The sequence below is a fragment of the Dreissena polymorpha genome, chromosome 1, assembly GCF_020536995.1.
Source record: "Dreissena polymorpha isolate Duluth1 chromosome 1, UMN_Dpol_1.0, whole genome shotgun sequence".
NCBI classification, from domain to species: Eukaryota; Metazoa; Mollusca; class Bivalvia; order Myida; family Dreissenidae; genus Dreissena; species Dreissena polymorpha.
The window spans coordinates 89401531-89421726 of record NC_068355.1 but is presented as its reverse complement, the minus strand read 5'-3'; the positions used below and the strand labels follow the sequence as shown (position 1 = coordinate 89421726).

The 20196-nt window shown below is 37.5% G+C and overlaps 1 protein-coding gene across 2 annotated transcripts; it reads left to right on the top strand.

Moving 5' to 3' along the window:
• The first annotated feature begins 258 nt into the window (after positions 1-258).
• LOC127839988 (bifunctional coenzyme A synthase-like) lies at positions 259-19155 on the top strand. Of its 2 annotated transcripts, XR_008030367.1 has the most exons (12): positions 259-396; positions 622-1138; positions 3456-3612; positions 4211-4452; positions 6007-6138; positions 7419-7545; positions 8401-8528; positions 8960-9041; positions 10671-10771; positions 14710-14860; positions 18052-18196; positions 18403-19155. XR_008030367.1 is itself a non-coding variant. In XM_052368380.1 (11 exons), exons 2-11 carry the CDS (start codon positions 653-655, stop codon positions 18123-18125), a joined length of 1680 nt encoding a protein of 559 aa, XP_052224340.1. In that variant the 5' UTR covers positions 259-396; positions 622-652; the 3' UTR covers positions 18126-19155. The 2 variants fall into 2 exon arrangements, 1 of the variants encoding a protein (XP_052224340.1); XM_052368380.1 differs by having other exon boundaries at positions 18052-19155.
• Positions 19156-20196: the final 1041 nt, after the last annotated feature.

Genomic DNA, 20196 nt, shown 5'->3' with positions numbered 1-20196 from the left:
TTTGTTTAGGTGGGACATGTTTCCCGAGGGTATCTCTTCGCAGTATTTGTGAAACCATACGCCGCAGTTATCGCAACAAACGCCTTATTGTGACCAGGTGACAGGGTTATCGCAGAGACCACATGGGCAGATTGATGCATTTCCTGGGCCAGGGTTGTAATCTAGAGTCCGTGATGTATGTGTATCCTGTTATGGGAGGTCTGGTAATAATTTTTGTTTTGCTTAATTGACGTTCGTATTATTTAGTCCTTTGATCGACATTGTTGTTCAATCAATGTGTTACCTCCCTTAGATTAACTTTCGCCCTTACAAAGCGATAAGTGTAAACAACTAAACAAAGTTTCCGAAATAGACATTTAAAGCCGAAACAGAATTTCGAAGGACAGTCTTGATTTGGTTTGTATCTTTATAGTTACCACACATAATTTTACTTTATTGAATTTCAACGGTTGAACTCCCATGGTTAATGATATCGACCTACTTATTGACCTTTACTTGACTCGCTTTAGTATAAGAGTCACTTCATGTTATTTCAGGGCTGTGTATTTAACATGCGTTTTAAGTTTTTTAGCATTCGGGTTCTAGTCATTTTTCATTACCTGTAATAAACATTACATACAGGTCACGCTTGCCCAAAAGGCTTAAGAGCAGAATGTTCAAGACAGCCTTGCTTGTTGTCACAAAACCTCTGAGTCAGCTTCGAGCAATCATTCCTGAGTATCTCTCAGAGCTGAACAGAGTGACTTCGACAACTGCATACATCCATATACAGCCAGAGGGCAGTGGGAAAAACGCACAGTCTGTCAACTATGACTTAGTGAGGGTACCTTTTACAACTGAAGTAAGAAACATAGTGAAGGCTTTCTATTCTTCTTCTTCGAAAACCTGCAGCCATCTTGACATTTATGTACTCGTAGGGCATTTGACAAATGGAGATGTGAAATTAAAAAAATACAACTTCAAGCAACCATGTGACGTTGTTTTAATTGATAAAAAAGTTGCTGATGATGAGTCATCCATGTTTGTACAGTCTTTGTCAAAGTTATTCAGTGTTGTTGATGGTGCGAAGTTGCAGTACATTGAAACCCAGGAAGGATACCCTGATGGGAAAAAAGCCAGACTGGATGTTTCAGCACAGGTGAGCCAAAGTATCATACAGCTAGTGTTGAATTGCATTCAACAGCAGCATACATACTGTGGAATCTTGTTATTTCGTAGTTGCGAATAACATTTCAAACAACAAGTGTCCAGGTAATTTTAATAAGACTTTATGTTGAATTACATGTTTAGACAATTACATTGTGTTTATTGTTATAAAAAAACTAGTTTCATTCATCGTTTTATTTTATACACATTTTAAACTGCTATAAAGTTCAACAAGTTCGCCAAAACCCTTAAAACAATGGAAACACAATTAACACTGCAATGAATAAAAAACATCAAATTTCTAATGTAAAAGTGGAGGAAAAAATCAATACTGGAACTAAACTTTGAAAAAGCAAGGAATTCATTTTAACAGTGTATAAATTAGTGGTGATCTAGTGAAGTAACATAAAGTGCAAAAGTATAAGCTCATATTTGTACTTCATTCTGTGTCATAAATATAACTGTCAATTCATTTTTTTAGCTCGGCTATTATGACATATATTTAGTGGGTGTTTCCTTCTCACCCCGACGTCGGCGTGAGCGTTAGCGTGAACTTCGGAATGTTAAAGTTTGCGTACCACCTCAAATATTTTTTATGTCCCTTGACATATTGCTTTTATATTTTGCATACTTCTTTACCAACATGAACCCAACCTATAAACAAGAGAAGACAACTAGTCTATACTGTATCAAGCATTTTGTAAGAATTATGGCCCTTTTTAGTCACTTAGAATATGCATATTATTGATAAATCTATGTTAAAGTTTGCATACCACCTTAAATATTCTATGTACCTTGACATATTGCTTTCATTTTTGCATACTTCTTAACCAACATGACCCCAATATATAAACAAGAGCAGACAACTATATCAAGCATTTTGTAAGAATTATGGCCCTTTTCCACTTAGAACAGGCATATTATTGATGAATCTAATTTCAAGTTTGCGTACCACCTCAAATATTTTTTATGTACCGTGTCATATTGCTTTTATATTTTGCATACTTCTTTACCAACATGACCCCAATCTTTAAACAAGAGCAGACAACTGTATCATTCATTTTGTAAGAATTATGTTCCCTTTTTACACTTAGAAAATTGAAAATTTGGTTTAGTTTTGTGTATAGGTTCACTTTATTCCTTAAGTATCAAAGCTATTGCTTTCATACTTGCAACACTTACTAACCGTCATAAGGAAACTGTGCAGGCAAATTTATGTAACACTGACTGGCATTTTGAAAGAATTATGGCCCCTTTTATACTAAGATAATTTAACATTTGGTAAAGTTGTGTGTCTTGGTCCATTTTACTCCTAAAGTATCATAGCTATTGCTTTCAGACTTGGAAAACTCGCTAATTATTGTAAGGGGACTGTACAAGGCAAGTTGCATAACATAATGGTTGGCATTTTAACGGAATTATGGCCCTTTTTTGTCTTAGTAACTTTGAATATTTTGTTAATTTTGTGTTTAGATCCACTTTACTTCTAAAGTATCAAGGCTATTGCTTTCAAACTTCAAATACAAACTTCAAATACTTTCTAACTATCATGATGGTACTCTACCTGGCAAGTTGAATTTGACCTTGACATTTGAATGACCCTGACTCTCAAGGTCAAATTAATAATTTTTGCTTAAATTGCCATAACTTCTTTATTTATGATCAGATTTCATTCATACTTTGATTTATTAGTATTTCTCCACATTTTCCCCATTATTGAAAGTTCATGTAATAAATGACCAAACACCCACATTATACCCCCCTCTCCCCCCCCCCCCCCACCCCACCCCCATCCAAAAAGATTTTTTTTAAACATGTTTAAAAAACACAAATATGTATTTTTTTCTTTTTGAAGAACCGTCGAACCATCCCACCCAAGCTAGTGCTATCAAACTTGAAATAAAATCTTATTACTTTGTTTTATGTCTTTACAAATATTCAAAAGATTGTGGAAAATATACCTGAACTCAGAATCATCTATAATGTACCACTTCCAGTTAGAATAATATGACTATATTACCTTTACCTTATTGAATATGAACAATATCCCCATGATGGCTTACGTTATACTGTCAAGCACTCAAATAGTTGAGCGCGCTGTCTTCTGACAGCTCTTGTTTTAGCCTCACTATAGCCAAGTTCCATCTCAAGCTCTTGATGATTAAAACATCTTTCAACCAGTCAATTTAAAGTATATGTTTTCAGTTCTATGCATCAAGTGCACTTAAATATCAGAATTAAAAAAAAATATTATTATTGATTCATGTTCAGGCCCTGAAATGTTTGTTTTTATGAATATTTATTGACAGGAATTTGCCAACAAACTAGTGAAGCAGTACAGCCACACTGTTGTGGGAGGGACCTATGACAGACTGCACGTGGGTCATAAGCTACTGCTTACAGAGGCCTGCATGCTGTCCACTGGCAAACTGACCGTAGGAGTGACCACTGGACCCATGGTGATGAGTGAGTCTAATGGAACTGGCAAACATGATTGAATGAAGTTAAACTCTGTGTTTTATGAATGAATGAAATTCATATGATCTGTTCTGTGTAAACAGGTTTTAATGCATGTTTTGTAAGTATCGTTCCAGATTAGCTTGTGCACAGGCTACTTGGGGAGGACACTTAGTCTTTGTTTATATTTTCTGTAAAATAAAAGTTGTTTCTTAGCAATGGCTTATGTGGTAGGACACTATACAAATATGTCTTAAACCCCATTTTCCCAGGGGCACATATTATTTGGAAAGTTTTAAAGTAAATGTTATTGGATTCATTCCAACTTTATTTAAGTGTCAACTGTGATAATCACATTATAAAATAGGTTTTGATATGTAAAAAATTGTTGATTTACTTAGTTATGTATATTGATTTCAGACTTGCACATGCATAAAAATGATATCCATTTTTTTGTCAGAATACATGGTTTTACTTAATCTTTACTAACCTATTTTTCTTTTAGCTTAACTTTTGTTTTGTTCTGAGTACGTGATTAAGAATTGACTTTCCATAAAATAAAAATAGTATGAACAATTATCAAGACTGTTTTTTTTTTATTACACAGAGAAGGTTCTACATGAGATTATGCAGCCTGTAAATGAACGAATATCGATTGTTCGAGAGTTCCTAACAGATGTTAAGCCTGGACTAGACTACAGGCTGTTCTCGATAACAGACGGGTTTGGCCCAACTGTGGCCCGCAGCCCGGATTATGACCCAAAGGAAGATGCTGGCATGGGTTTGATTGTTCTCAGTCAGGAGACGATTAAAGGAGGAGAAATGATCAATGCTGAGAGAGAGAAGGAGGTAGCCAAAAATTGAACCTCATTATACATCACCCTTGCTATGGGAAAACCGGGCTTAATGCATGTGTGTAAAGTGTTGACCTAGATTAGGCTTTGCAGTTTGCACAGCCCAATCAGGAATAACACTTTATGTTTACTGTTTTTTTTGGGTTTAAAGTCTCTTCGGGGCAAAAATCCATTTATTTAAAAAAATGTTCCTGATTAGTCTGTGCAGCTTTACATTTGCTCACATGGGACGACTCTTTATTCACATGCGTTTAACTCTGTTTGCCCAGAGAAAGGCTCTATTTTTTCCTGAACTTGTTTTTTGAAGCAGTTGTGTGCTAAGAATGAACATATGCTGTGCAGAGGCAGCCTGCTTTTTGACATGTAGGTCTGGTGTTCATGCCTGTCACAGATCTTTCAAATGGCATCAAGTAGTGGTTCTACTCAGAAATCAGACTTGAGAATGTGTATAAGCCTATTGCTTGGGATAAAATTAGGCTTCAGTGACTGTTTGCATTGTAATGTTAATGTACTGTTTCGAGTAGTGTATTGCTTTAAGTGAAAGTTGTCCTTACTAATATGTAAAAATCTTCAAAGAACACAATTGATTTAGAGTTTTTAGCTCTGATTGCTCAGGTGAGCTTTTGTGACGGGTCTTTGTTCGTCATCTGTCCGTTTGTCAACATTTGTTCGTAAACACTCTAGAGGCCACAATTTATTGTACTATCTTCATAAAACTTGGTCAGAAGCTTTGTCCCAATGAAATCTCGAACGAGTTCGAAACTGGGTTGTGCCTGGTCAAAAACTAGGTCACTAGGTCAAAAAAAAGAAAAAACTTGTAAACACTGTAGAAGTCACATTTCATGCCAATTCTTCATGTAACTTTGTCAAAATGTTTGTCTTAATGATATGTTGGTTGAGTTCAAAAGTGGTTCCGGTCGGTTGAAAAACATGGCCGCTAGTGGGCGGGGCAGTTTTCCTTATTTGGCTATAGAGAAACCTTGTAAACACTCTAGATGTCACAATTTTTGCCCAATCATCATGAAAGTTGGTCAAAACATTGGTTTTGATATCTCGGACGAGTTCAAAAGTGATCCAGATCGGTGAAAAATCATGGCCGCCAGTGGGCGGGGCATTTTTCTCTATATGTATATATTGAAAACATGTGAACACTCTAGAAGCCACATTTTTGGCCCAATTTTCATGAAATTTGATCAGAACATTTGTTTCCTTGATATGAGAGTTGAGATCGGAAATGGTTCCGGTCCGTTGAAAACCATGGTTGCCAGGGGGACGGGGCAGTTTTCCTTATATTTATATAGTAAAAAACTTGTAAACAATCATGAATTAAGGTCATGTAACATGCGAGGCAACTCTTCTAAATATTGCATTTAAGTTTACAGTAGTTACTCCCCTTTGACTATTAATGTTTTCATAATAATACAGTGTAGTTGTGTGTATCATTTATGTGTTAATTGTTATTCGAGGTTCGATGTTTTTTTTATCTCACCTGATAGCTCACCTTATATGATTTATAATGGCATACATAATTGGTTATATGTGTGTTGAGGGCCTACCACGACTAGATGTTCACACCATTGAGCTGCTAGAGGACACGTGTCACTCCAAGTATGAGGAAGAGAAGGTCAGCTCCTCATCACTACGGAAACGGTTGCTAGGGACTCTACTACACCCTGTACAGGTCAGTACTAAGAAGAGAATGTTAGCTCCTCATTGCTATGAAACTGTTGCTAGGGACTTAACTACATCCTGTACAGTTAAGTACAATGAAGAGAAATCAGCTCGTCATTGATATGGAAAAGGTTGATAGGGACTCAACTACGCCCTGTACAGGTCAGTAGTAGGTAGAGAGAGTCAGCTTATCACTATGGAAATGGTTGCTAGGGTGTCTAAAAAGTCTATTACAACCTGTACAAATTAGTATGAGGGAGAGTCAGTTCCTCATTGCTGTGGGAACAGTTACTAGTGGGTCTATTACAGTCTGTACAGGTGAGTACAAGGAAGAGAAGGTCAGCGCCTCGTTGTTATGGAAACAGTTTCTATGAACTCTACTACATACTGTACAGGTGTGTATGCTTAGGAAGAGTCAAAGTAGGTAAAAATTGACATCCAAAATTCATCTTTGTCCTGTTGTGTTTTACGTACTCATATTTGGAGGCTTTTAAAACCTCAATACCATAATTTCTCTTAGCTTTCGGACACTCTTAGTATTCATTAAGCCTTTTTTAAGCAAAAATAATAATTTTGTGTGACTCTTAATTTTCGGATGTACAGGTTTTCATCCCTAATTAATGTCTCTTAATTTTTGTACAGTATATTTTACAGCGCTATTCTACAGAATTGGACCCTGTTTTTTGCTTATCTTGTGACTTCTATCATGGATTTTTACAATCAGATTTAGGTCATAAAACCTGGTATATGCATGCCTGAAGACAATTGACCATTAATACATTCGCGTAATTGGGTAAATTACCATGTACATTTATACCGGTAAAAAACTATGTTTTCACCCAACAGCATTTTAAACAGTTTCTTCCTATTAAGCAAGCAGAATGTTATATGTTTTTACTTTTTTTTGTTTTATATAATTTCAGGCAAGACTTACCGAAGCTCTGAATTTGTATTTATTTTTTTAAAGCAGAAAAAGAAGAGTAAACCGCAATAAAATTATTATACATGGATTTATTGCTTTTATTTCAATATAATTATAATTTTCGAACTCCTTAATTTTTGTCTATACATTTTTGGATACCTGTAATTTTTGAATATTTTTTATCTAAATTTTCTAAAACTTAGAGTAATTACAGTACCTGTGTAAAACTAAAATGTTGATAGATATCTGTTATTATTGTGCAAAAACTTCCATGTAGTAACCCTACCTTTGGAATTGTTTTACCCAAAAATAAAATAGCATTTGTAACCAGAAAAGCAAAAAAATATTACTTATTATTTTTCATTCAGGTCAAGTCCCACCTTGCTGTACACCCTTATGTCATTGGTCTAACAGGTGGAATCGCTTGCGGGAAATCTTCTGTCTGCCAACGACTTCAGGGCCTTGGGGCTAAAATTGTAGACTGTGATAAACTAGGTACAGTGTACTGTATAACCCTGGTTTTAATTTTTTAGCTACATCAAGGCACATATGTGAGCTTTTCAGGTGCTTATTTTCTTCAAATTGACATGCACAAGTTGTTTACATTATGTTAAGGAAAATAACTTTTTTTGAAGTTGTCCTGAACTATTATAGTGAAGTTCTTGATTTGAAAAGAGTTGTTGATACACCACAAACTGATGGTGTGACGTGCTTCTTTGACTAAACCAGTGTTATGAACGTTTTCCACAGAATGAGTTAACAGTGATGCTTCAACATTTAATCTCCTATCCCTCTCGATTTTGTCTGTTACATACAGAATGTTTCGCTCTTGTTGTGTGTATTCACTATAGATTGATTTCCTGTAAGTCGTGAATTTTATAATGAAAGTGTCCATTGCGGAAAATTGTGAAAGCTATGAGCTTCAGATGATATACCATTATTTCTTGTAGATTTGTCATAAGAAATTTATTTAAAATACTTTTGTTATGGATTGTTTTGCCAGTATTCATTCATTTTTTATGCTCCTGATCATATGATCTGTTTGTCCTTCTGTCTTCATGTGTGTCCATCAAGCTACTTTGCAAAGTAAAAGAACTACAACTCTTTTGCCCATATCTAAGGATATAAGACCCCTTTGCTCTCTAAGACTGGTTCTCAGTTTCTTTTATGGAGCCTAATTCTCGGAGTTTGTTTTGTCTAATTCAATAAAAGCATAAACTTGCTTGTTTTCCCATATTTTGAATCCCAGGATCGCAACTTTGGGTCAAAATAATACTTTGTTGGCTTTCAGTACTTGTTTGCATGTTTCTCTTTACCTCGATTAATTGCCACTTCATTCTCTCTCCCCAGGTCATAAAGCCTATGTAAAAGGGACACCAGGGTTTGAGCGGGTGGTTGAGGCATTTGGTCCGTCAGTTGTTGGCGAGGATGGGGAGATCCATAGACCCACCCTTGGGAAAATTGTCTTCGGAGACAAGGTCTGTGGCTTCATAATGCAAAATAAAGATTTTGTTTGGAAGCTTGTCTGATTGAAGTCATAATATTTAGATCTTAGTGGAATAATGAGTGTGTCCTCTACGTAATTTCAAATTTATTTTACTTTTAACCAAATTGACATCTTCCATGTTTTTTTTATTTGCACATAATTTCTATTACGGTAAGTATAAATATTTTTACTTACCATTCAATTACATTACTTTGTAAGTTAATATATATATTGATTAAGTAAGTATTTAAGAATCAAGACATATGTTCTCTGAATGGTTAAACTACCAGAAATAATTGTAACATAAGATTGCACCTGTATTTTGAAATTTATAACATTGAGTTATGAGGACTTCCAAGATTTTCTTCGTAGGGTATACACTTTCTTAGCAAACAAACTTGTGTTCAATGTGGTATTATGTAGGCGGAGCTGGAAAGGTTGAATGCCATTGTGTGGCCAGAGATAGCCAGACTGGTTGGTGAACAGATCCAGCAATACAAACAGGGTGAGTGGTCTGCCACACTGATATTGTCTCAATACAGTTAAATTGTGTACTTCTTAATGATGAGTTGTATTTTGTCTATTGTATACACAACGTACAAGCTTACAAATGGAGATGTGCATCATATTTTTCCTAGTGTCACCTTTTTATGCTCCCCGAAAATTTTCGGGGAGCATATAGTTGCCAGTTTGTCCTTACTTCCTTACTTCCGTCACACTTTTGTTACAGTTTCTCATAGCACCTTCAATACTTTACTGATCTCTTTGATATTTGGCATGTAGGTACCTTGCATGGACCTCTACCTTTTGATGAGGTTTGAGGTCACTAGGGTCAAGGTCACCGAGGCTAATAATAGATTTTTTCCGTCACACTTTTGTTACAGTTTCTCATACCACCTTCAATACTTTACCGATCTCTTTCATATTTGGTATTTAGGTACCTTGAATGGACCTCTACCTTTTGGTGAGGTTTGAGGTCACTGAGGTCAAGGTCACTGAGGCTAATAATATATTTTTCGTCACACTTTTGTTGCAGTTTCTCATAGCACCTTCAATACTTTACCGATCTCTTTCATACTTGGCATGTAGCTACCTTGCATGGACCTCTACCTTTTGATGAGGTTTGAGGTCACTGGGGTCAAGGTCACCAAGGCTAATAATAGATTTTTCTGTCACAGTTTTGTTACAGTTTCTCGTAACACCTTTAATACTTTACCGATCTCTTTCATATTTTGCATGTATGTACATTGCATGGATCTCTCTACCTTTTGATGAGATTTGAGGTCACAGGGGTCAAGGGCAAGGTCACTGAGGCTAATAATAGATTTTTTTGTCATGCTTTTGTTACAGTTTCTCATAGCACCTTCAATACTTTACCGATCTCTTTCATATTTGGCATGTAGGTACCTTGCATGGACTTCTACTTTTTGATGAGGTCACTGGGGTCAAGGTAAAGGTCACCGAGGCTAATAATAGATTTTCTGTCAATCTTTTGTTACTTAACCGATCTCTTACATATTTGCCATGTAGGTACCTTCCATGGACCTCTACCTTTTGATGAGGTTTGAGGTCACTGGGCTCAAGGTAACAGAGGCTATTAATATATTTTCCGTCACGCTTTTGTAACAGTTTCTCATAGCACCTTCAATACTTTACCGATCACTTTCATATTTGGCATGTAGGTACCTTGCATGGGCCTCTAACTTTTGATGAGGTTTGAGGTCACTGGGGTCAAGGTCACCGAGGCTAATAAAGTATTTTTTTAGGTGGTTATTAACACATAGATTGACAAAGCGCATCATCGGCGAGCATCCATCAGTTTTACTGATATTCTTGTTTTTATGTATGCTAAACTGTAACAAAATAAAGGCAAATCATTTATTTATCAGCCAGTATACAAATCACAAATTATTGTATCAATGGCAACGCTTGTTGTAAATTTTCATCAAATTGCGACAACAAACAATTGTAATAATTTGCTGCCCAAAATGTTGAAATGTGTTTATCGTCACAAGACTTATTTTTTGTTACATTTGCAGTTACAGGGCAGGTACCTGTTGACAAGCATCCCTTTAGCTTGCTAGACCAACTGCTATCATCCCAATCTATGCAGTCAGTGTGTTTTGATTTGCAGAGGGGACAGAGGTAGTGGTCCTGGATGCTGCTATTCTACTAGAAGCAAGCTGGGACCACATGTGTCACGAAGTGTGGACCACCATTGTTCCCAGGGATGAGGTAATGCAAACAGGGTCTTAGTAAGATGGGTGTCTGATTGGGTATAGGATCTGAGTGTTATGATGGTCTGATTGGGATCGGGCTCTGATTGGTATAGGGGTCTGAGTGGGATGGGATCTGATTGGGATGGGATCGGATTGGGATGGGATCTGATTGGGATAGGGGTCTGATTGGTATAGTGGTCTGAGTAGGATTGGGTCTGATCAGGATAGGGATCTGATTGGTATAGGAGTCTGAGTGGAATGGGGTCTGATTGGGATAGGGTTCTGATTGGTATAGTGGTCTGAGTAGGATTGGGTCTGATCAGGATAGGAATCTTATTGGTATAGGAGTCTGAGTGGAATGGGGTCTGGTTGGGATAGGGTTCTGATTGGCATAGGGGTCTGAGTGGGATTGGGTCTGATTGGGATAGGGATCTGATTGGGCTTTGGTTCTGATTGGTATAGGGGACTGGTTGCAATTGGGGGTCTGAGTGCAGGCTGTCAAGCGGTCATACTTTTTCCTACTATTTCCTACTTTTTCATCAGGATCCTACTTTTTCCTATTTTTTTTACCAAATCTTCCTACTATTCCTACTTTTTCATTTTCAATGGAGAATTATTTTTTTTTTAAGAGTTTATTTAGTAAACTTGCAGGATGAATGAATCTATGGCATGACTGTATCCCTGTTAATATGCATTCATCTAGATGAGACCTGACAACCCATGCTGACTGTCTGCTAGCACCTCTTCAAGTTTTTTTTGAAGTAACAAGAGTGCCTTGTTTACTTCCTTAGCATTTGTACACTGCAGACTTCACTACCTTACACAGTTCCCAGTGATGCAAGAGCTGAGGGAACCCATTGTTTATTCCAGTTTTATTTTGTTTCCATTGACAACAATTTGACCAAACCTTATGCATGTTTACATGATATTGCTGTTTGGAATGTAGAGATATAGAGATACATGTATTGTATGAGTGGTTATGTAATATGGAATTTATTACACAAGTTATTGGAAAAAAGATAAAACTGATGCTTTGCCGAGTTTTCATCATTTACAAATATAATGTAATAAATTCTATATTACATGACAACGGATATGATGTTCTATTGATATCATAAGTACATCATGTTTAGTAATTAAAGATAAATGCACAGAGCCTAAATGCCCTGATACATTTTTATGCTCCCGGTAGGGTGGCATATTGCAGTTGTACTGTCAGTCCGTTTGTCTGTCTGTCTGTGTGTGTGTGTCCGTCCGAAAACTTTAATATGGGCCATAACTTTTGCAATATTGAAGATAGCAACTTGATATTTGGCATGCATGTGTATCTCATGAAGCTGCACATTTTGAGTGGTGAAAGGTGAAGGTCATCCTTCAAGGTCAAAAGTTAAAAAATACAATCCAAGGGAAGTAATAAGCTTTAAAAGGGAGATAATTTCTAAACCTGCCAAATGATATATTGAAATTTTATTTTAAAGCTGCGCAATAGTGGGCATTGTGTTTCGGACAAACACAATTCTTGTCTAATGATGCCATAGCTAGTGAGGTAACTTCAAGGTGTTAAAGCGAAGTATTAAAATTATTAAACGGCATTATTACACTCCCGCAAAGTCATCAATAATGTAAAAGCCATTATTTGAAACTGGAATAAACAATGTAGTGCAACTGTTTCATTGCCCAATCAATGCTGTCATAAAATATGTCAGGTTATAAGGTCCTATCTCCAGTTGCATAATCTGCTCTGCAATGACCAGTCATTTTGAATGTAACTTAAGTCATTATAACTGCACCCTATTGTCAATTTAAAGGTTTCACAATGTAGCTGTAGCAGAGCGTTTACACTGCTTTATATACTAGTATTAATCTTGTACAACAAGTTGGTGTATCACTAAATAAATTTGGTCTTCTGCTTAAGGATATAACATGCACAATATAATTACCATTTTTATATCGATACACAGAAGACCTCTAACCACTTATTTGATGATACACCAAAATGAACAGCATCTAATTACATGTATACTTCTTTATCAGGGTAGCTTTGCTTGAAACTTAATTATCATAGATACACTATAAGTGCTAAAATTCCTAGTGGGAAAACAAAGTTAAACCCTTCATGGATGGAGAAGTTGGACAACAGTGGAAAAACACTGGGATCATGGTGCAAGAGAGATACCGGCAATGAGTTTGCAAGATATTGTACTGTCTGAATGAAGTCCATCTTGTAGTAATTCTGGTGCTAATCAACTTATAAGTCATGCAGATGGATAAAAACACAAGGAAAACATGAAATACATGCATGATAATTCACAAAAGCGTTTGTTTGGAAGTGCCCAAAAGCCAAGCAGCTCTCAGGGTTGTGGGGATAAATCTATCTGTATGCAAGTACATCCATCACACAAGGAACAGGTACAAAAGGCTGAAATCTTCTGGGCCCTTAAGGTAGCTTCAAGTGGGTATCCATACAGAACATATGATGGCACTCCTGCTCTGTTTCAAGCTATGTTTCCTGGACCTGTGTCTAAAAAATAAGTATTATGTATTCCTACTTTTGAGGGAAAAGTTCCTACTTTTTCCTACTTTTTTCCTACTTTTCTTGCAAAAGTAGTTCCTATTTTTTCCTACTTTTTGAAAAAAGGTCACTTGACAGCCTGTGAGTGGAATGGGGGTCTGATATGGATCAGATTGGAATGGGGGTCAGATTGGGATGGGAGTCATATGGGGATGGGAGCTGGGATAGGGATAGGGGTCAGATTGGGATGGGGGTAAGACGGGGATTGGGACTTGGATTGGGATGTGGGTCAGACTGGGATGGGGGTCAGATGGGGATAGAGTCTGATTGGGATTGGGGTTCTGAGTGGGATGGGAGTCTGAGTGGGATGGGGATCTGATTGGGATTAGGGGTCTGATTAGGATGGGGATTAGATTTGGATAGAGGGTCTGAGTGGGATTTCGGTCATATTTGGATGGAAGTCTGATTGGGATAGGGTTTGATGTGGATGGGGGTCTGATTGGGATGGAGATCTAATTGGGATATGTGTCTGGGGTCTGATTGGGATGGGGATCTCATTGAGATGGGAGTCTGATTGGGACGGGTATCTGATTTGCACTGGGATCTGATTAAGATGGGGGTCTGAGTGCGACAGGAATCTGAGTGGGATGGGGGTCTAATTGGGACGGAAATATAATTGGGATAGGGGTCTGGGGTCTGATTGGGATGGGGATCTGATTTAGTTGGGGATCTGATTGGGATTTCGGTCTGATTGGTTGAGAGGTTTGGTTGGAATTGGGATCTGATTGGGATGGGGGTCTGATTAGGATGGGGGACTGATTGGGATTTTGATCTGTTTGGATGGGGCTCTGATTTGGATGGGGTCTGAGTGGGATGGGGATTTGATTGGGATGGGGCTCTGTTTTAGATGGGGGTCTGATTGGGAGTAGTGTCTGAGTGGGATGGGACTCTGTTTTGGATCGGGGTCTGATTGGAACGGGGTCTGATTGGGATGGGACTCTGTTTTGGATTGGGGTCTGATTGGGATGCGGGTCTGATTGGGATGGTGATCTGATTAAAATGGAGACTGATTGGGATGGTGGCCTGATTGGATAAGTGTCTGAGAGGAATGGGATCTGAGTAGGATTGGGATTTGAATGGGATGATGGTCTGATTAGGATAGGGGTCTGATTAGGAGGGGGTCTGATTGGGATGGAGATCTGATAAAGATTGGAAAGGTTTCTGCGTGGGATTTTTCTCCCAAAATTTCCCATTTTAATGTTGTAACACAATCCTGCAAACGGATGTATTTTTTACAATTGGGCACTCTTATTACGGTTATGTTTTCGATTGTCTGTGATTCTCTGGAAAATACTAAGATCTTCCATATATGCGTTGCGTTTCGCTCCATGAAGCGTTCTACTGCAAGCATGTCAATAACTGTTATGATCGCATTTCTGTAGGTCATACAGCGTCTGGTTGACCGGAACAAGCTCACAACGGAGGCGGCCACGCAGCGACTGAACGCGCAGATCTCCAACACAGAGCGGGTGTCGAGAGCAAACGTTGTGTTGTGTACGCTATGGGAATACGAATATACACAGCAACAGGTAGGTGTGACGTGAACTTGTAAAGGCATGGGAGTATTAATATAAGAGCAGCAGTTTTTTGTGACGTCACTATTGAAGAACAAACATGCGCATTATCAGGAAGGCGTGACTTCATCTTGTGTAAGTTATAAGAGTGAGAATACATATGTATATCAAAGAAAAGTAGTTGTTACGTCCTCTTGTATGCGCCTTGGGAGCAAAAATATACCCAACACAATTAGATGTGACGTCATCTTGTGTATGCGAGGTGAGACGTGATCTTTAGCACATCATGGGAGTACGAATATAGCGCCAGCAGGTATGTGTTACGTCGTATTTGTCATGTCGTGGATGTACCAATCTACGCAACATCAGGTTGATGTGACGTCATCTTATGTACGCTATCAGAATACAAATATACCCAACTCTAGGGTAGGTAAGTTGTCATTTTTTACGCTTTTTAGCCGGATTTTTTTCGAAAAAATCTCGGCTTATAGATTGATGTTGTCGGGCGGGGCGGGCGGGCGGGGGGGCGGGCGGGCGGGCGGGCGGCGTGCTCGAAAATGTTAAAGTTCTTATTTCATGGTATAACTTTGGTATGCTTGGACCTAGAGTCTTCAAACTTGACATGAAGGTTGGCCAGGATTAACAGATGACCACTGGTCATTTCAAGGTCATTCATTTGAAGGTCAAGGTCACTGTGACCTTCAATATAAAAAATGTTAAAGTTGTTATAACTTTGGTATGCTTGGACCTAGAGTCTTGAAACTTGACATGAAGGTTGGCCATAACTAGTTAGTAACCACTGGTCATTTCAAGGTCATTCATTTGAAGGTCAAGGTCACTGTGACCTTGAATGTAAAAATGTTAAAGTTCTTATTTCATGGTATAACTTTTGTATGCTTGGACCTAGAGTCTTCAAACTTGACATGAAGGTTGGCCAGGATTAACAGATGACCACTGGTCATTTCAAGGTCATTCATTTGAAGGTGAAGGTCACTGTGACCTTCAATATAAAAATGTTAAAGTTGTTATAACTTTGGTATGCTTGGACCTAGAGTCTTGAAACTTGACATGAAGGTTGGCCAGAACTAGTAAGTAACCACTGGACATTTCAAGGTCATTCATTTGAAGGTCAAGGTCACTGTGACCTTGAATGTAAAAATGTTAAAGTTGTTATAACTTTGGTATGCTTGGACCTAGAGTCTTGAAACTTTACATGAAGGTTGGCCAGAACTAGTAAGTAACCACTGGACATTTCAAGGTCATTCATTTGAAGGTCAAGGTCACTGTGACCTTGAATGTAAAAATGTTAAAGTTCTTATTTCATGTTATAACTTTGGTATGCTTGTACCTAGAGTCTTCAAACTTGAAATAAAGATTGGCCAGTACTAGAAGATGACCACTGGTCATTTCAATGTCATTCATTTGAAGGTCAAGGTCACTGTGACCTTAAATGTTAAAATGTTAAAATTGTTATAACTTTGGTATGCTTGGACATAGAGTCTTCAAACTTGACATGAAGGTTTGCAAGCACACTTAGATGACCACTGGTCATTTCAAGGTCATTCATTCTAAGGTCAAGGTCACTGTGACCTTGAATGTAAAAATGTTAAAGTTCTTATAACTTTGGTAGGTAAAAATGTTAAAGTTCTTATTCCATGTTATAACTTTGGTATGCTTGTACCTAGAGTCTTCAAACTTGACATAAAGGTTGGCCAGTACTAGAAGATCACCACTGCTCATTTCAATGTCATTCATTTGAAGGTCAAGGTCACTGTGACCTTCAATGTTAAAATGTTAAAATTGTTATAACTTTGGTATGCTTGGACCTAGAATCTCAAACTTGACGTAAAGGTTTGCAAGCACACTTAGATGACCACTGGTCATTTCAAGGTCATTCATTTGAAGGTCGAGGTCACTGTGACCTTGGATGTAAATATGTTAAAGTTGTTAATATTTTGGTATGCTTAGACCTAGAGTCTTCAAACTTGATATGAAGGTTGGCCAGAACTAGTAGATGACCACTGGTCATTTTAAGGTCAAGGTCACCGTGACCTTGAATGTAAAAATGTTAAAAAATAAAAAATTGAGATCAAACTTTCCTAATTGTCAATTCAAGTTCATATTTGTGACCTTAAATTTTATTGTTGTTCATGTATATGCATGCATTCAAAACATAACACAAGGTTTGCTCATGCCTTGAAAAGTACTTACATTTCATTTTGACCTTTGAACAATATTTCAGTAATTTAAGTATTGCATTGACAAAAACACGAAAGGTACTTTCCTGTCATTTAAATCAAAAATCCGGCTTCAATGCGGTCATCTCCGACCGCGGAACTCTTGTAAAGTACATGTACAAATATAAGAAAGGCGTGACGTCATCATTAGCACGCACCACTTCATTAAATATCATTATCGTATCAGTATTGCTACCTTCATTGTCAAAGTCAACCTTGCCACTCCCTTCAATACCAATATCATATTGTCGGTAAATGTTTAGAGGATACCAGTGAACAATAACGTGATCGTTTTACTATAGCTCGAATGAAATTATAAGTTCATGCCTTGTGGCCAAGCTTTTGAACTACTTTTGGATTTTTTCTAATAAAAGGTAAATAACGTCATAGTCAGTTAAATTGCTTTAAGTTTAAAAGCAAAGAAAATAAATAATTTAGCTACACCGACGCAGAATCAAACCATCTATTTTTCGACAAGAGCGATGAATCATATGACGTATTGTTAATGACGTTTAAATACCCGAAATGCAATGGTATTTTCATCTTGTATACCCTTTTATACTTGTGTTTAATTTTTAAATGACGCTCACTTTCCAATCATATCAGTAAGAAAGTGTTAAGCGTTTGTTTTGTATTAATATTCGCTTTATGTTTCGACTTTACTCGCTACAAAATTTCTTCGCAGGAGCTGTATTTTTTTACCCCGCAAAGAAATTCCCTAGCGGGTAAATACGTGATACAGTGCGAATATTAAAACAAAAAAAAACGTTTATCACTTTTTTGCTGATATGGCTGGAAAGTGAGCGATATTAAACAAATAATAATAGTTATTAAGGGTATAAACGGCGAAAAATAAGTGCCTCGGTATGGATGTTGCCATCTTGACTACCTTTACATCATCACGAGATTACCTCTCCAGAGTACGATGCCTTATAACCTGCGCTTATACTGCGCGTAATTGTGTTGTAGGTAGAACGGGCCTGGGCGTTGTTGAAACAGCGGTTGCCTATCCAGGGCAAATCCTCTAGTGCTAAGTCAAACATGTAGAGGCGGTGGTGGCGGAAGACGTCATCAAGAAGGGAGCGCGCCCTGCACCAAGTTCAGCATGCACACTCGGGGTAGGCGTAAAACGTCACCGCAAAGTGAAAGCACCATTTTACTTGTCTAGAGTGTAAACAACAAAACATTCATGGCGCACATAGCGCGAATTGTGATTTCAGAGCAGGGTTTTTAAGTGGCTTTGTTACCGCTTAACTCACGCTTTATGATTTCAGTTAAAATTTACAATGCTTGCTCTGAGGTCACTGATGTACTTGTATTACAGGTATGACATCTGCCATGCGATCGGGAGTCCGTTACTTCGAAACCTACCCGAGATGTGTTAGGACGATTTTGTATTTAAAGCCAAAATCTTGCAGTTATAATAAGCCTCCGAATTTTGACGCATTCTAGTTGTATTTGATTTGATTATACATGTACTTCATTAAACTGAATTAAACTCGTTGATTTACATTTAGAAATCAAATCTTCAGCTTGTTTAACAGTTAATAACTTTTTTCTCTGTTTTACTATATGTTTGTTAACGTCACAAATCTATGTTAATATATTTATTATGATGCAATAAATATCGAATAACATTTCTTAATATAGCTATATTTATGCGGCGATGCGTTTTATGTCCGTAAATCCCTTCAAATCTTTGTGACAGATAATGGTAAAATATATATTTTTAAATGTGATATTGATCGGTCAAATGTAAGAGCAAATAAAGTTTAAAATAATTAACAAACTTTATAGTGACAAAAAGGTAGGAACTTGATTAAACATTTTCTATCGTTAACATACGCAAACATCTGTTTTTATTCATTTGGGCTGTACACGGTTAAAAGTGAAATCAATTTACGGTGTCTGGGGTGTTGTAGCAGTAAAGTGAATTATTAAATCCGCGTCGTTACTTTGTTCACTTTGTTTAGTTATATACTGCTTCGTACTCGTTTGTGCTCATTGTTTGAAGAATAAAATTTAACTTGCATGTCTGTTTGTAAATTGATAACATAGAAAAGGTAACATTTGTAAATATTCGTTATTTGTTTTTTTACCCCCTTGTCTAACAATTTTTCTGCAACTCTCGTCCCGGACTCTTTAGCCTTAGTTTATAAAGCAACTCTTTCAACTGACTCCTTAGTCTTAGCTTTCTTCAGCAACTTTTTCTGCTGACTCCCTAGTCTAACAACCGACTCCATAGTCTTAGCTTTTTTCAGATACTCTTACAACTGACTACCTAGTCTTAGCTGTCTTCATCAACTCCCTAGTCTAAGCTTTCTTCAGCACCTCTTATATCTGACCCCCTAATCTTAGCTCTCTCTTTAGCAACTCCCTATTCTAAGCTTTCTTCAGGAACTATTACAACTGACTCCTTAGTCTTAACTTTCTTCAGCCACTCTTACAACTGACTCCCTAGTCTTAGCTTTTTTCAGCAACTCTTACAACTGACTCCCTAGTCGTACAACTGATTCCATAGTCTTAGCCTACTTCGGAAACTCTTACCCCTAACTCCCTAGTCTTAGCTTTCTTCAGGAACTCTTACCACTGACTCCATAATCTTAGCTTTCTTGAGCAACTCTTACAACTGACTCCCTTGTGTTAGCTTTTTTTTTTACAACTCTTACCCATGATTCCCTAGTCTTGGCTTTCTTCAGCAATTCTTACTAGTGACTCCCTTGTCTAAGCTTGTCTAAGGAACTCTTAAGCCTGACTTTCTAGTTTTAGATTTCTTCAGTAACTCTTACCCGTTACTCCAAAGTCTTAGCTTTTTTCAGCAACTCTTACCTCTGGCTCCCTTGTCTTAGCTTTTTTCAGAAACGCTTACCACTGACTTCCTAGTTTTAGCTTTCTTCAGCAACTCTTACCACTGACTCCCTTATCTTAGCGTTCTTCGGGAACTCTCACCCTTGACTCCCTAGTTTTAGCTTTCTTCACCAACTCTTATCCCTGACTCCATAGTCTAAGCTGAACTCTTGCCCATGACTCCTTAGTCGTATTTTTTTCAGCAACTCTTACCCCTGACTTCGTAGTCTTAGCTTTCTTCGTCAAATCGCACCCTTGACTACATAGTCTT

Excerpts from the sequence above, each read along its gene's own strand:
- LOC127839988 (XM_052368380.1), top strand. The coding sequence starts at position 653 with ATGTTCAAGACAGCCTTGCTTGTTGTCACAAAACCTCTGAGTCAGCTT. Across the intron at positions 4,453-6,006 it reads ATGCTGAGAGAGAGAAGGAG|GGCCTACCACGACTAGATGT; the intron begins GTAGCCAAAAAT and ends ATGTGTGTTGAG. Across the intron at positions 7,546-8,400 it reads TGTAGACTGTGATAAACTAG|GTCATAAAGCCTATGTAAAA; the intron begins GTACAGTGTACT and ends CTCTCTCCCCAG.